The sequence below is a fragment of the Vanacampus margaritifer genome, chromosome 6 (assembly GCF_051991255.1).
Source record: "Vanacampus margaritifer isolate UIUO_Vmar chromosome 6, RoL_Vmar_1.0, whole genome shotgun sequence".
Classification (NCBI taxonomy): Eukaryota; Metazoa; Chordata; class Actinopteri; order Syngnathiformes; family Syngnathidae; genus Vanacampus; species Vanacampus margaritifer.
In genome coordinates, this window is record NC_135437.1 from 7,855,761 (window position 1) to 7,872,268 (window position 16,508).

Below are 16,508 nucleotides of genomic sequence, written 5' to 3' on the forward strand. Positions count from 1 at the left end.
TCTAAAGGGGACGATGCATTCTTTCAAGAGTTAAGTTATGGTCGGAATGCGGGATGACTCCTTCAATTCTGCTTGACCAACTCGCCCTCGATGATGAGGAGGAGGAGGAGGAGGAGGCGAGGGAGGAGAGGAGGAGGAGTGTAAACTACTTCATGCAACTTTCCCCGAATGACGCGTTTCCCCATCTCACTTTGCCCTTCTTATGTCGTGACACTTCGACAGTGTAAGCAGAAACAAAGACGTTCTTGGGAGGCATGTCAAGTGGGTAGAAAAAGTTTTTACGTGAACTTTTTTTTTTTTTAATTTTAGTAGACGTCATCATGAATACGTCGCCGCTCGCCATCGCCTCTCTGTGGACTTTACTTCAATTCAGCGCTCTCGTAAAGGTAAACATAATTTATTTAGCGCTTTTAGAGTCACGCTAGAGAAGCGTGTTTGCTTCTAAAAGTGTCGCATGATTGAATGAAGAGAGGGCTCCCTCTCGTCTCGGGAGTGGGTCGAGTGGTGTCGGACTGTGGGTGTGTGCACCTGTTGCGCTGCAGGTTCATCTGCTTCGCATCTGGTGCGAGGTTTGCAGAGAAATGTTCCACAAAGATGTGCTATTGTTAGAGTGGTATGATGGTTTGTTGTAATATGAATGGGCCTTTTTTTTAATCTGACTCAAATTCACGTCAGCGCGTAATAAATACACTGACCTTCAGTTTAGTTAAATGTGTTTAACTATGATTGGCTGTTTAGCGGAAGACAATTACTGTAATACATTGGGCTCAATATTAGCTATATCAGCTTAATACAATGAGAGCCATTGACCCATGAACATTGCTGGTAAAAAAAAATAAAAAAAATAAAAAACGCACACAACTTGTAACCAAAAAAGGAAACTAAAATGTAATTATAATAATTTAAGAATAAAAAATAGCATATAGACCAACAGAAGAAGGTTGATCCTCAAACCAAACCCGCCTTACATAAAATAAAATACAAAATCTGAAAGTTTACAACACAGCAGGAGGGTTACAGTAAATATGGTTGTAGATGACCACAATGCATCCCGTCTTTTGAATGACACTCATCTAGCATTTTACTAAAATTGATAGAAAGATATTTCTGTTCTATGTTGAGACTAGATGCTGTTACAAACATTAAGTGAAGGAAAATTAAGTAAAAAATAGTTTCATACGATACATCAAAAACATTTTGTTTAAATTTATTTATGATTGTAAGATATGTATGACAGCAACTATGAATCTAATTCATCCTCTTATTGTATATAATGGGCGGTTTTAACTGACACTGTCACTGTCAGAGAGGTAGTAATACAACCACATTGATTATTGTGATTGTATAGCAGTGATGAAGAACTGCACTGCAACATAGCCTAAAGGACATCATTAATGCACGTGTACCTAAAGAAGTGTCTTGTGAGTGCATTAGAGTAGAAACATGCTTATCGTTATTGGTTTTTGGATATGTAATACTTTTCACCAGAATAAACCAATGATACGAATTGTACAGTGAACAGTGTGATTACATAATTGCTTTTGTGTGTTGACTGGCCCACCTGTCCTCGCTGCGCTGGTCTTTCTGGATAGAAAAAGGCGAGAGGGGTTGAGAATGGTATGCGTGGCCAACACCGAGAGGTCAGGATTGGAATGAGATCCAGTTTCATGTCCCTGTCACCCCTGTGGCCAAAAACGAGTTTTCACACCACAACCACTTCATTAGGTACAGCTGCCCTCTCTGGTGACGTGAAGTTCTAATTGTTCCCAGTCACATCCTGTGCTCCAGTATCTATCAGTGGGCTGATTTTACATACAGCACCTGTATGTACGACACAGCGGTGACAACAGTGACAAGTGTCCATTGTCTCACAGTAGACGGTGCATTTCACCTTACGTAAGAAACCACACTGTGGCTGATGTTTTGGATGTACAACGCATTATGACATCCTGTGCAGTTTTGTGCATGTTAAGGGCTGTACTTTCTCACCAATGAAATAGTCTCGGCTGGGTGTGCTCAGCAAATGCAGAAGTGGTGTTTTATTTTTGTAGTGTTGCACTTGCAACGGAGGAAGTTGGGGTGAACATTCAAAATATGCTAACAATGTTTTTTGACTTTGTATAACACTCATATGACAGACAGCAACAGCAAACTATTTATTCTTTTGCAAAGAACAAATTATATTTGTCAGTAAGATAAGAAGACCAGTCTAGGCAACAAAACGCTTACATGCTTATTGCTTAATTCAGGAGTTCCCACTGTTTCAAAATGTAATATTTGAAAGACACATTTGATATATTTTCTCATCATACAATGTGTGCTATAAGGGTATAACATATAGGCATAAGGGTTAACACTGTACTAGACTACATAAATTAGCGATATACAATACTGAAACTATTGAACAAGGTCAGATACATTTAGTCAGAAAAAAAAGCGCAACAAAGGAAGTTCAGCTTGAAAAAGGGGACATTTTAAACTTCCTCATTTTACTTTTTTTTTTTTGCTATTCATATGTTTCTTCATCTCTCACAGTCTAGCAAGAATAGAACAGTGCACTTAAAGGGGAACTTAATGCAAAAAATATATATATTTACCATAATATGTTGAATGCAGCCCCTCTCGTCCAAAAACGGTATTCCGATTAATATTGTGTTCATGGAATATGAATAAAGCAGCAAAATCCACTTGCTTTTATCCATCTCAGGGGACGGCCATTTTGCCACTTGCTGCAAACTTAAAATTAGGTCGCAGTTGTTCAGGGCTCAGGTAGCTACCAATCACGGCTTACTTGATTGACCCTGAGCAACTGTAATGTCATTTTCAGTTGGCCGAATGGTCGCCCCTTGAAACGAATAAAAACGGTTGGATTTTGCTCATATACTACGAATGCAATATTATTCAGAAAGCTGTGTTTAGACTAGTGGGGGCACATAAAACATATCATATTGTAAAAATAAAGAAGAAAAAGTTTTGGGTTGACTTCCCTTTTCACTCCTGGTGTCCTTTAAAGGAGACATTATGTGAAAGTTCTCATGACTTTATATGAGTTTGTCAAAATACCCCAAAGATGTATAATTTTGCACAATATTTCTTGCTAGTACGATAAAACTAGCTATTTGTTTTTTTTTTGTATCATCTAGCCCCATATACCGGTGGGCCAATTACGAGCCTGGCTTTTGTTGAATGGTGATCAGTGGGCTGAATTACACCTGCTTTCTGCTGGTGTTTGACCGTCTCCTCTTCCACAACGCTCAGCGCTGTGTGCTAACTGCAGCTGTAAAGAGTTCCTTGGTTACAATTGAGTATTGCAAAAGCAAGGGATGGCTATCCAAGTGGAAGAATGATCATCTTCCTTTTACACGGGTATGACAGTTAAAAGTGTCAAACATTGGGACACAATGAAGTACACCCTGAACTGGTCACCAGCTAGGGCACAAATAGATTAATGGCCTTTCATACTCAGAGTCACACCTACAGCAATTAAAGTCTTCAATTAGCCTACCATGCATGTTTTTGGAATGTCAAAGAAAAGAGAGATTAAGAACATGCAAGCTCCAAACAGGAATGGCTTGAGCCCAGATTTGAACCCCCACCTCCGAATTGTGAGGTAGATGTGTTAACTAGGCTCCCGGAACGCTTGCATTTATTTTTATTATACAGCAATTAATAGTGGCTAGTGTTATTAGAGGAGATATTGTGATTATTCTTATTTATTTATTTATTCATTTATTAATTTTTTTTAATTTTTATTTTTAATTTTTATTTTTTAATTACAATTTAAAAAGCAATTCTCAGGTGTCTTCCTCATGTGTGTTTCAAGGGTTCCTCAGAATACCCAAAGGATAAAATAAAGTAAAACATTGAAAAGTAAACATTCCATATGTCCCCTTTAATGTAGATAAACAGTTAATAAAGTTTTTAATAATTGAAAATTAAAACAGATTCTGAAGTGTTCGGTTTAGGTGAACGGAATGGGATTTTTTAATAGGTTTTAGGTAAACTAATGAATACGCACTCATACGCACGCACACACGCACGCGCACATCCACATACGCACCCACATACAAAATAAAAATTAATAAAAAAAAGATTTAAAAAAAAAAAAGGAGAGCGCAATGATGATGACATGTCAAATCGGTAAAATTACCGAATGAACAATACTGAGCTCTCCAGAAAAAAAGGGGAAAAAAAGAAAATTAAAACAGATATGAAGTCGGTTTTAAGAGTGCAAAAAAAGCAGCACTAGTACAGTAATTAACTGTTGTCTGACGTTTGTTAAAACATTAAACATAACATTTGTCATGACTTCTTCACACCAGCTCAGACCAGAACTGAATAAGCACAATGCTTCCTTGTGTCCCTTCATCTGATCAATTAGTTACCAGGCCCGCGAACCTCTGAGACGTCAGACGGATTGTTTCATCTAAACAGCATTAAGCTTAGCAGGGAATGTGGCCTTCTCATTCTAGGTGGAAAATTTGGTCCTCTATTGGGATGCCAACGCAGCAACATTGACATATATTAATTGTAAAGCCGTGATTTAAAAAACACACACACACACACACACACACACACACACACGCACACACACACACACACACACACACACACACACACACACACACACACACACACAGACCATGAATGTACACATTCATTTTAAATCCCTGTTTTGCTTGATATTCAATTAAACTCCCACTTGATCCTCACCCACAAATGACCCAGGAAAAAGTACAACACTTTGCATGAGTTTATCATGGTATGGAACAAATGGCCATGCCTTTATATGGTTGCGTTCTCTATCTTGCGTTCTGGCCCACTCGCTGTATGAGAAATGAAAAGGTGGTGACGCTGCTATCAGTGGGAAACATCTTGGAACAAGGAAATGGGACGTTTGGTACATTTGGCAATAATTGGTCTGTAGTGACTTTTGACATTACACAGAAACTTAGCTCATGCTGTTTATTTTCCTTGATTTACAGCTGATGACTGAATGACGTATGCAGTTGAATAATAATTGTAATAATAAACACACACATCTCAGCATTATGCATTTGGCTGACTGTCTAAATGAGAAAAAACGCATCACATAATGGTCTGGAGGACAAAAGTCACAAATTAAGCCTTTCTCTGTGGAATGCCACAGCCTCCACCCACTCACAAAATACTTGAGACTGGATGAGGACGGTCCAGTTTTAAATGAACATAGTTGCCTATAACCAGGGTGGCTACTCGAGGCTGTGCATGTACAAGATGAATTACAAAGAGTCACAGTTCCCCCAGTGCATGTAAATGAGACGCAGGCTCCTCCCTGGACCTCAAAGGCCTTATTGTCAGCAGATAGCAGATCATTTTATCTGTGACCTCTGCGCAGGTCAGGGCCAAATGAGGCAGTCAGGTTGAAAGAATTTCTATTTTTCATTCTCTGCCAAAATGGTTCTTCTGTGCATGTGGAGTTCGCATGTTCTCTTTCTGTACCCTGGTTTTCTCCCACATCCCCAAAAACATGCGTTGTCCGTAGGTGGCAATATGATTGTGAACAGTTTGCTTATATGTGGCCATATGAAATAAACAAGGTCTCCCTTGGTAGAAACTCTCTCTCTCTCATTTAATGTTATGAGGACGTCTTCAACAGTTTTTGACCCACTGCACACGCTCATCCTCCTCTTTTTCTAATCAGTTAATTACTTGCATAATTAAAAATGGGGGGGGGGGGGTAACCCCGATAGTTTGACATGAACAAATATTCTGAATGACATTACGCAAACATTTATTAAATGCTTAACTTTTGGTGTTTATAAGTATTGGGTTATATTTCTTTTATTTCCTACGTTTCCTGAAGGCACTGTCACTGGGGAAGGTTCAAAAGCACTTTTGTGCTGCTGTCACTCATGATTGCTCGCCCAGCTCAGTTGATACCATGCCCTGACATAAAATTCGGGTCAAAATTCGGGTCAAAAGTCTTTTTTTAATGATTTGAAAATGGAAAAAAAAGATCTGAAAGTGAAAAAATATTTGAAACGGCAAAAAAAAAAAATGGAAACTGTAAAAAAAAAAAAAAAGGTCTTGTTCCGATACTGTTTTTTGGCCCCCGATACCGATTTTTGCAGTATCTGCCGATGCTATACCGTACTGATACCGATTTCATTGCGTTTAATTATTTATTTATTTATTTATTGTAATTCTAAACTACATACTCACTTGGATGTAAAACCATCATGGCTTGGTCAGGCACTGCAAAAAAAAAAAGGCCTATATTAGCGTCGGAAATAATGGCATCGGCATGTTACTTGTTAGTACTCGCCGATGCCGATAAAACAGTTTTAATGCCGTATCGGGGCCTCTCCTGATACCGGTATTGATATGGAAACAACACACAAAAAATATATCTTAACCTGAAAAAATAAAACATGCATAAAAAAAAAATAAGATCTCAAATGTCAAAATATGGAAGCAAAAAGTATAAAATAAGCATTTTTTCAAAAGAATGTCCAAAGTAAATCACAATTAATTTTGAAAAAAAAATGTTTCAAACACACTTATTTAAATTTTTATTACATTTGTATATATTTTGCGAAAATCAAAATCAACACAACAATTTTCAGTTTCAGCTTTTATTTTGCAAGTACAAAATTTAACTCCATAAAGATTTCTCAACTAATTCACTGCTAGTTCAGTTCAAATGGATCTTTGTCATCTAGCCATCATATCCCATAATGACCGAATTGTGCCTATTAAGATGGGTCGTGACTTATAGCTACAGAAAAATAGAGATAGACAATCTAGGTAGCAGCCTGTGCTGCTGGAGGCGGATACCTGGCGATACACACATACACGCGCACACACATCTTATTCCTATGATAAGAGATATTTAGATTATTATTATTATTATTTAGAAGTAACACTTTTGACACATTTTGGCTCTTCCTATAGTATTTTCCTGTTGAATGCTTGTAGCAAATGTACAGCGTTACTACTGTATGTTGCTCTCACAGAAGTGCTATCACACATCAGACCATCTGATTTGCAATGCACAGCACAGATAACAGTCCAGATGGATTAACTGTACAATCCTACGGGGGGAACAGTCCATTCTGTTCCATTTGAATTTGTTTTCTTTTTCAAGATGTCAGAAAAATATTTTACAAGCTTGAAAATTAAATTGGCAACCAAGTTATTGGTTAAGTCACTCATACTGACTGAAATACTTTGCCTGGAAGTGGCTCATAATCACAATATATTTTAATGTTGGGAATTTTTGAAGGAAGTTGAGGCCATGGTGCTTAAAGATGACATTTGACTCTTTTCGTGAGTGCTCAATTTTTTCCCATGCCCTCGACACCACACATTCTCCCGCCAGCTCCAGCCTGCTGTTAGGCATACACTTGCCGGCGAGATCACGAGAGGCATTCTGTGAAGATTCTATATAGTCACGATGTTCCGCCTCCCACAATTATTGTGGTAGCTAAAGCCAGATTCACCATTTGCCCAACAGCATATGGAATGGAATTAGAGTTCTTTCATTTGCATGAGGTCCCTAAACACAAACTGATAGGCTAAAATGTATATTATTTTGACAAAAATATGTCACAGACTTATGACTGATATTGGGCGGGCCACCAACATGTCCCCGCAAAACTGTCGCGACAGTCTGGTGTTATTTAACATCTTGTGATACTTTTTGTTCTCCTATCTGATTTTCATAAGCCCGAGGTTTGAAGTACAGCACAATATTTAGCTTGAAAGCCCTTTATGTTGATCTGTTATCTGGGGGGCTCTGGGTGGGTACAGGAAGTCATGCTAGCACCGAAACAATGACTACGTTTCTTAGGAGAAACGTCTGAGCCAATGAACTTTTTATACAAAGACTGACTCTGACCTTTCAAAGTGAATGAGTGAATTGTGAAATGTTGTCAAGTTGCCGCCGTGATAAATGTGCATATTGTCCCATTCAGTGACATGAAAGGATGGCAGTGAAAAGGGCTGTCAATCAATCTTTAAACACAAATTAAACACCTGCGTAGTTGGACTGTGAGCCACGCAAACGCTAAAAGGTCCTTTTAAAAAATATATCTTTGTAGACAATTTGGTGTGGAAATGCCCAGGATGCCCTTTTTTGGGCTATTTTAGCAAACAGAACGGCTTACAGAATGCCCTGAGATATGAAATGTCACAAGATGCTGTCATAATTTCAACACCAGTGGCCAGCCTTGTACATTCAATCTAGATCATGCAAATTGCAGTTTACATTTCTAAGTCATTAGACTGTAAGAAGCTGAGGCCCGCCCTTGGGTGACAATGTTGAAGGTGACGTCTTGATTGTGAAGTCTGAGTCTTGTTCCAGAGGAAGGAACTTGGGTGTTATCGGAATGCACACAGCAAAGATGGGCTGAGTGGGACCCAGAACGGCAGGCAGGCTGGCTGCCTTTCGGGTTAATGTAATGTTTATGTAGCCATCAGTGTGGCCACTTCCTCCTCCTCCTCTTCCTCAGACTCAGTCAAAGGGCACAGACTGAGGACGCAGAACCAGAAGGTCACTGGCCGAGTCCCAGCTAAGATATGTTTGACCGTTCAAATAGGATTTCTAAAAAAAATTAAAAATATATATATATATTAAAAAAAAAAAAAGAGAGAGCAATGATGATGACATGTCAAATCGGTAAACAGAATGAACAATACTGAGCTCTCCAGAAGAAAACAAAAACAACAACAACAAAAAACAAATAGGATTTCTGCATTTAAACATGACTTTTTTTTCTAGCACATCTTTTCATTCTGGGATTTTAGAGTATGGTTTACATCTTCTCTCTGAATCATTTCCGAGGCTTGATGGCTTGAAACATTGTTTTGTTTATTTGGCAGAAGAAAATATGTGATACTTTGGCTCACGATTAAAGTCTACAAAGCACAGTTAGAGACGTCCAATTGCACAGAGCCAGTTTAACATGACTATTTCTATAAAAAATAAAATAAAATAAAAGATTCTGAAAGTAATATGAAAGATTTTTTACTACTATTTTTTGTTCTTTTGGCAGTAACGTCAGACATTTGGTGGATGAGCCAGTTCAAAGTAATCCACTTGACTGATTAGTCAGTCTTTGTAATTAAAAAAATAATAATAATAATTCAATGAATTGGCATTTTATATAGGCCTACTACATTTTCTTGGTTGGTTCCTTGTTAAGCCCTCAAACTAGATGATACTGAATCAGCAGTACCAGGTATGGCACTCCATTTTGTTTTAGTTGTAAAAGACATGATAATCAGTTCAAAGAACCCATCAGTACTTATGGCCATTAACCTTGCCAGCAAGATGAATTCTCGGGGCATTTTTGAGTTCACAAACTCCGGAGAATACATCTTGTACTGCTCCCGCTGAGACGTTTGCAGCCGATCTTTTTTCGATCGGACCAAACAGGACGAAAACATGGATGCTACAATTATTTATTTTCTCACAAGAATTATTCACTGTCTCCTTGTTGAATTTGAACAGCAAGAGGAGTTTCGTGCATTTGTATGTGGTAACGAGGTTCGTGCCACCACCCCCAATCACCCCTCCCCCCAACCCACCCCCAGCCCTTCATCCCTCCCTAAGACGAGACGGAAGATGAGATTTTCGTTTGTTGTCTTGATTGGTCAAAACAAAATGTGCAAAGATGCGGCATCGTCCAATCAGCTCGAAGTATTGTACAGCAAGCCCCGCCTTTCCCGAACGAGTCTGCCTAGTGAAGTACCAGATTGATAATGTGAAGAACTCCCTCGAGTGAATCACAATTATCAATCTGGCTGGCGAGGTTATATGGCCGTCCCTAGTATTAACAACTCTCACCAGCAGTAGTGAATGTGCACAATTTGGCAGCCACCAGCAGGATGCTACTGATATTGTCATGAGCTCTGACACATTGCAGAAGCCTCTATTTAGAAGAGGTGTTTAGAATTTCCCCAAAAGAATCCCATCCCTTAATCTCATTCTTTCAGATTCATGGAATCCTTTAAATCAATAGACAGTGGGGTTACCATCCAATTGTTTCAAAATTTTTAAGCAAATTTACTAAAAATGCACAAAATCCATCAGTTCTCCTTCAATGAATATTGAGAGGAGACTGCTGCTGTAGGTGGCGGTATGAACCATAGAGATGTGATCCACCAGTAATTTAAAAGTAGAAGAAGAAGAACAGGAAGCAACTGCGCCGTGCGATGATGTTGTATGAGTTTGCTTTTGTAATTCTTAATAAACTGTAGCGTTTCTTCTAAAATTGCGTTAATATTCGCTTCTCAAAAAGATTTCTGTTTCGTCGTCCCCCCAAACATACCTTACTTTATCGTCCGCCATTGCTTTGTGACTACAAACGTACGTGTGACGTAATATCCGGTCAAAACGTGTGACGTGTGACGTGTATCCGGTCTTGTCAGCGCTTATTCACAAAACGTTGTTTTTTTTTTTGATACGCTTCAACATCCACCCCCTTCAAGAGTAAAAACTTTTTTTTGCTTTGGGCCCTTTTTTGAATTTCTAACGTTACCATTCAGTTGTATTTTTACATTTCTTGAAAATTTGAATAAAAATGGTTGAATAGAAACCCAACAAATTAGTGAAGAGCCTCAAACCCTGTGATGCGTCCCCAAAAAGCTCTAGGTATTGCTTTTGTTGAATTGTCCGTCTCTAGACCCTGATGTTATGGATGCTACGGTAAAAGGTTCTGTCTAAAGTGCCATGCATCTGTTATATAAGGATTAAAAGGATTTGGGTCCACTCAATCTTTCCTCAAGATAATTTTGTAGTTTTCCAAGTCACTTGGGGAAACTGACTGGTTCATTCAATTGTACAAGGCTGAGAAAAAGACAGACATCATGGTTGGTTCCGGGACCGGTTGTGATCTCCATCATGTCATTGTCTGCATCATTTTGTCCTTTGCCAGACTGACGTCAAAGCAGCACAAAGTGAATGTTTGTTGCTTTCATTTGCAGTGTGAAAGCCGAGAAAACTGACCTTGGTCCTGGTTTGTCACGCAGCCCTGATATTCACTTTCGTATTAAAAAAACAGTTTGAAAGACTAAATTGCCCAATCATGTAGCTGTGAACTTTCCTTTAATGTAAAATCCATCTGAAATGATTGGATGTTTTTAGTTGACATCATCAACAGCACAGTGCCCCCTAAACTCAAACTAATGGCAAAGTGGTGGCTCTCAACGGATGCATGTTCAAGGTGCCAGCAAAACCAGTGAAATCTCATAGAAACTTTTTAATAGAATTCAAATAAAGTATATATATATATATATATATATATATATATATATATATATATACAGTATATATGTATGTATGGGCATGCGGTAGAATCGGGAGACATGAAAAACAGGCCGGACAGTGTGGCCCGAGGACCAGGGTTGAGAAACACTGCCTTACAAAGGGTAATTACTTTTGGTTGATTACTTCTCAGCAACATGAAGCTCCTCAGTTTGTGTTAATATTTAAGCTAGTTTGCTGAATGCTTGAGAAAAATGTAAAGCTGCTGAATGCAGAAAATTGAATTTCAAATAGCTACTGCCACCTGTGGCCAAAAGATGAAATTGCACACTCCCTTCTTCGCGTACACAATGCACACATAACGTCACATCCACAGGCACAGGGTGGGAAATTCAAACCCGAATCCAGTCAGAAAACTATTGGCTAGAGGCTTGCAGGGGTACCCATTAAGATCAGCTAAGGTGTTAATCTACTAATAAGTAGATGTTTCAGTCATAAATGGGCAAATAAAAAGGTTTTTGAATAAATTGTTACATAGAACATCTTTAAGTTCTCAGCTATAACAAACATTCATTACACTATACTGCTAGAAATATTAGGAAATTAGGATTGATTTTTAACCATTTGGAAACATTTAACTCTTTGCAGTATTTAGCTCGCTAACATTATTTCATGCTACTCTCTTTACATCTAAACAGGTGATTAGCTATAGCTCAATGAAAATGAAAGATTTACTTAAGTACACTGAAGTGTAACATTAATTTGCGAGTTCATATTAGTTAGACACTCTGGGAAGTTTTGTTTTCTCTCTGCTAGGCAAAGTTAATAATTGGTTACCAATTGGGACTTTTCTGGCTTTTTGAGAAGTGAAGTTGAAATGTTTTGTCTTTTGATAAACAAACTGGAAGGAAACATCTGAGTGATTCTGGCTAATCAGTAATGTGCAGGAAGAACTAAGTTTAGTTTTCATGCAGATACTTAGTGAGGTTGTATGGACATAAGGTCGCGTCCACGAGGTGCATGTTAGGTGAACTATCAGGTTGTTGCAAGCAAATTCCAAAGCACTGAAATCAAGAGGATCTACTTCCTTGTTTATATTAAGTGCCATTCAATCAGTTACAGCAACCTAATGGTTAGCTAACTTCTGACTCTGAATAATGTAATGTAATGTAGCAATAAAGCTTAATGAATTACGGTTCATAGAAATATGACTTTTGCTTACTCTTTCCACATAAAGTGTATATACTGTACTCACTTTCAATTATTCTTCAAATTGCTTCAAACAAATCAATAAAAGGTCACTCAGCACAGAGCTTCACAAGGGCTTAAACGTGTATGCTGTGAAAGTGAAAGACCATGATTGAGGAACTTAAGTAAGTTTACTTAAAAGGAGTTCAAGTTTTATAATTTGAAAACTTGAGTATAAGAAGGTTGCACATAAATCAACTGATTGGCATTATATACCATTGTTGGTCCATGTAATAATGCCGCCCCTTTTTTCTTTCTTTTTTTGCTGTTTAATTGTGTTGACATTCACATCTACAGATATAGTGTGCATATAGTATATCAAATTACGTATACACATACTGTATAGTTGTCACTCCAATTATGATACTGTAGTTCAGGGATCAGCAACCTTTTTGAAGCTACTGCAGAAAATTGCAAACATCTCTTGTGATGGTATGTTTGCATTGTCAGTGTTCTTAACCAACATGTTTTTAGGCCACAAAGAAAGAAAGAAAGAAAGAAAAAACAGGATTTGTAAAATAACCTTGCTCATTGTCATGCACTGTTGCCGCACATGGATGACCACAAGCTTGCTTTTCTGGTTGATGATTCAAAGTCAATGCTGACATCTGCTGTTGCATGGAACTAAAAGGTGCTTGTGTTTGTTTCCTTACAGGGCTCCCATCAATACTGCAACGGTGCGTACACGCATTTATTTGACATGCTGCATTTATTGAAGTACAAATTATATTCATCAGAAAATATAGACATTTTCTTTTAAATAGTTTCTCTTTGTTCAGTATTGGGAATTCAAATGAAAACAGTAATTTGGAAAAAGCCTATTTTTCCGTTCATTCCCATCCTTGTTGTTCCTCTATCTCACAGATAAGCTATGTGAAAGCGAAGAAACAAAACGTTTTATAACAACAACGACAACAGTCACACTTGCCACGCCTTCCAGTTGCATTTTATCCCTTGGGAACATCTCTGGAAATGGTTCACTTACTGGGTTGACTCCTGGAGCCATTTATCATGTCTTCCTCAACTGTTCCAGCTGCTGTCAAGAGGTCACATTGAGTGAGTCAAACTGAAAAAAAGGAAACTATACAAGATGAACTCACAAATGTTTCACAACTGTATAAAAATTTAAGCAATATGCCCTCTCACTTGACAGAGTTTACCCACCTCTCGGCTGAGATACATTCCGGATATCACTTGCCTCTGAGCAGAATTTGAAAAATAATAATTGAATATAATATTAAAATATTTCTAGTATCACCCATCTGCCTACCCATCCATCCACTCATGCGATCCACTCATTTGTCCGTCCATCCATCCATCCTTTTCTGTTTTTCGTGGGGCCAGCAACAACCCCTGGGCGTTATTTGACCATTTTTTGGCTTTTTGTTGGTTCTGACCAAGCCATTTCAAAATAAAATAACGCCCAGGGGTTATAGAGGGAAGCCCATACTGAGGCGTTGCCATGCCAACTGAGAGACATATTGTATGCCACGTTTGCATGCAGTCAACAACACTTTCAAAACCGGAATTTCAAAGGCCATGTAAACACCCGCAAACCCCAATTATGCTCATATTCCGTTGTTTTTTTTAAACCCTGGGTTACTCCTTTTCCAATCCTTTTTTATTTTCTGGAGAGCTCAGTATTGTTCATTCGGTAATTTTACCGATTTGACATGTCATCATCATTGCTCTCTCTTTTTTTTTTTTTTCTTTTCCAATCCTAATATTTGGTCACAAAAAAAGTGTATTGGAATATCTTCATTGAAAGGAACACACATTTTGTGCTCTGAAATGTGGAAGGAATCTTGATCTTTTGAGTAACGGAACTACTAATATGCAGTGTCTGGCACACAACCCACTGGAAATACACCAGCGGAGGTAAACAAACGTCGCAAAACTCAGCCCATAACTACACTTTCGGAGGAAATCGACTAGTTCATTAGTTTAATGAAAGGCATTAATATAATGTATTTTATCAACGGTACAAAGTATTTGCGTCATGAGGTTGTCCGTATGTCACAGTTTAGGTGGGGATATCACAATTGATAACAATTATCATGTATACAGGAGGAACTCTGTCTGCACACATATAAATGGGTTATTGACAGTTGACTGATTCTGAAACCAGAATTTTGACCTTAACCTGAATATTGACAGCATATAAACATAGTCTCTTCTGCGTTTCTTGGGGGGTCTCCCTGAGCCCACCTCCCAGTGGACGTGCCCAGAGCACCTCACCAGGGAGGCGTTCAGGTGGCATCCTAAGATCTCATCTAAGATCCACTCTAAACACTTCCCAGAAGACCTAGTGTCTCACCTTTTTTTGGAAAGGGCGACCCCGGTGAAGGAAACTCATTTTGGTATCCATGATCTTTTCTTTTAATCTCTTTCACCACTGCTGTCCTTTTAGAAAAAAAAAAGTGGTGCAAAAAGAAACAAAGGTAGTTAACCCTTTAAGTGAATGCTGGCTGAAATGGGGTCTAGTGAGGTGTGCTTCGAGGATATGTTGACATCATGTATGACACAAATCAGAATGATGGCCAACTCACTTTTGAACATTAAGGTACCACTTCAGTTTGCCATTATTAGAAAGCACTTATGTTTTGGGTATGGTATTATTTCACACATTGTTATGTTTAAAAAAGAAAATAAAGCTATAAATAATTGTAAGATTTTGCACAAAGCTCACCACTTTGAACCTCAAGTTTGCCAATGGCCACCCAATAGTCTCCCCTTTTTCTCAGAGCCTTGTAAGGTCACCGATCTTGATGTCAAAGATGTCACACCATCCTCTATAACGGTGAGCTGGACCAAACCAGAAGGGAACTACTCATTCTACAAGGTACAATGGACTAATGGACAAGTCTCCGAATCACTCAAAGTGAATAAAACATCGAAAAACATTACTGGCTTGTCTGCTGGCACCATGTACAATATAAGAGTAACTACACTAGCAGAAGATGAAGTGACTGAAGGCGAAACGACAGCTGTCTATCCATACACAAGTAAGTACATCCTTGATTGTGGTTTAAAAAATGTATACATATATAGATTACTGACAAAATTGAAGCACAGTAGCTCATTAGTTAGCGGTAAACAGAAAGTCCCCAAACTGTTGTTGTCCAAAATGTCTTCATCTGCCATTGCCATGTTTGTTGCCAAAAATGTATTTGGGACATTAATGTAGATTCATTTGGGGAATGTTAATTCCAGCACAATGGACACACGGAAGTATCAGGACAAGGATATTTACAGATTTTTTGTGTGCATACAAAGAGCATGAATGAGGGTTTGAACATATTTGCTAGAAAAGACTTGCTTGACTTTGACTACTTGCCACTTCTTTTTTTTCCTTTTTTCTGGAGAGCTCAGTATCGTTATTCGGTAATTTTACCGATTTGAAAGGTCATCATCATTGCTCTGTCTTTTTAAAAAAAATATTTTTATATTTTATTTAAAAAATATATTTATATTTTTTTTTTATGTGGGTGAGTATGTGCATGTGCGTGTGTGTGTGCGTGCGTGTGAGTGTGTATTCATTAGTTCACTTCTTATTTTGCTCTCTCCTCTTGTGTAGAACCAGGTATCATTCATAATCTCTCTGCATCCGCAAACACATCCGCAATATCTCTGAAATGGATACCACCGGATGGCGAGGTGTTTATATATAAGGTGATGTGGCACAGCGGAGGAGCACAGTCCATCAAATACACAAATGACGGCTCCGCTGTACTATTATCTGACTTGGTGTCTGGAACATCATTCACGATCACAATTGTTTGCATTGCTGGAGACAACCAAACGGAAGGAGAACCCTACACAATTGTTCAAGTCACAAGTAAGACACACATATTCTGCTAGCATGGCAAATAAACATGGACAGAACTGTTGCTATTCTGTTAAAGAAAGTAAACTCACTGTGGTCGCTGACGCAGCTTGAAACTAATGAGACATTTTACCAAATTTGTTTGTTTTTTGCTAATCACATAAGTGCAATGTTGAGATGCCA

The 16,508-nt window shown here is 38.3% G+C and overlaps 1 protein-coding gene across 1 annotated transcript in view; it reads left to right on the top strand.

Annotated features, from left to right (window-relative positions):
* The first annotated feature begins 210 nt into the window (after positions 1-210).
* Positions 211-16,508, top strand: part of LOC144053924 (receptor-type tyrosine-protein phosphatase eta-like) — a 33,266-nt gene continuing 16,968 nt past the window's right edge. Inside the window, exons 1-5 of the mRNA XM_077568839.1 lie at positions 211-386; positions 13,155-13,176; positions 13,364-13,555; positions 15,244-15,504; positions 16,077-16,337. Of these exons, the coding sequence (XP_077424965.1) occupies positions 321-386; positions 13,155-13,176; positions 13,364-13,555; positions 15,244-15,504; positions 16,077-16,337 (802 nt within the window). The 5' untranslated portion in view covers positions 211-320. The remainder of the gene's footprint in view (positions 387-13,154; positions 13,177-13,363; positions 13,556-15,243; positions 15,505-16,076; positions 16,338-16,508) is intronic.